General features: G+C 36.2%; 1 protein-coding gene across 1 annotated transcript; it reads right to left on the bottom strand.

The window, feature by feature from the left end:
* Positions 1 to 456: 456 nt before the first annotated feature.
* Positions 457 to 1099, bottom strand: LOC117124925. Its single transcript, XM_033271262.1, has 2 exons — positions 1017 to 1099; positions 457 to 888 (listed from the first exon to the last, which is right to left on the bottom strand). Exons 1-2 carry the CDS (start codon positions 1059 to 1061, stop codon positions 475 to 477), a joined length of 459 nt encoding a protein of 152 aa, XP_033127153.1. The 5' UTR covers positions 1062 to 1099; the 3' UTR covers positions 457 to 474.
* Between the last annotated feature and the right edge of the window lie 6 nt (positions 1100 to 1105).

Here is a 1105-nt window from a genome sequence, read left to right as displayed (position 1 = left end):
AGAAATGTTATTGTTTTTTTACAATACGAACTCCAGTTAATATGCTGATAAAAATATTTCTGGTGTATTCTGTACTATATATAACGTTGAATTGATGATTTTGCTGAACGGTTTCTCGTAAAACTATACGCAGTGTGGCAATCATTATTGTCAGTAGAATATATAGTACCTAAATTTTGCTATAGAACTGTTATAAAGTATGGTATGCTTTGTTGTGATATAAATCTGATGTGAAGTTTTTAGAAACTTAAAAAAAAGAAAATACAAAACATAAAAATATGACTTATTGTACAAACAATTCATGGATGGCTTGTTTTTGGAAGACAATTCCGTTGTTATGCTGTAAGTGGCATAATATAGACTGGTACAGTAATATATCTATTAAGAATACAGGATCCGGTAGTGTTGGCAAACATAAAGGTGTAAGTAATGATAATGGTGATTGTTAATGCAAATCATTTCGTTAAATACAACTTACCCATTGTCAATAAATACATATGGATTATCGTATCTAGTGCATGTCTTGTCTTTAGCAAAAGCACGGCAGCTCTCGATCTCCAATTGGTGGGCTGAGTTTTCGGCATGTCCGGCAAAGTATAGCACGTCAGTAAAAGAGACGTTGGGGAATCTATTTGCTACAACTCTGGAGTAAGAACTGTCGCTGTACAGAGAAAGGTAGGTCCTCATGTTACCAGAGTTAGTGAATTTTGTGGTCTCCACACCGTTATTCGAGTTGTATTCGTTGTCATTTACCCCTGTACCAGTGATGTCACAAACAAACTTGAGGTCAACCTTGTGTGGCTTTCGTGTCGCTGGTGCACCAGAAAATATTGGTTTTGGATCACTTCGAAGGGTATTAATGTATCGCATTTTATTCTGACTCAGGCGCTATGAAAGCAAATCAAACAGTAGATGATGTATCAACAAAGGTAGGAGAGTTTTTGCAAAGTTAATAAGAGGCATTTTGTAATGGTGTCACACCGTTACCTATTATTAAGCATATGACTGAGCCTTACCTTCGACTTGGTTCCACATTCATCAAAAAATGTTGTGACTGACATAAATTTGGAATTTCGGCTCTTGGCAGTGCAGCTGGGATCATGGA

Source organism: Anneissia japonica, unplaced genomic scaffold (assembly GCF_011630105.1).
Source record: "Anneissia japonica isolate Jap-2015-1 unplaced genomic scaffold, ASM1163010v1 scaffold112251_len1105_cov150, whole genome shotgun sequence".
Taxonomy (NCBI): Eukaryota; Metazoa; Echinodermata; class Crinoidea; order Comatulida; family Comatulidae; genus Anneissia; species Anneissia japonica.
Note: the sequence above shows the minus strand (reverse complement) of the source record. Positions and strands in the feature narration are given on the sequence as shown.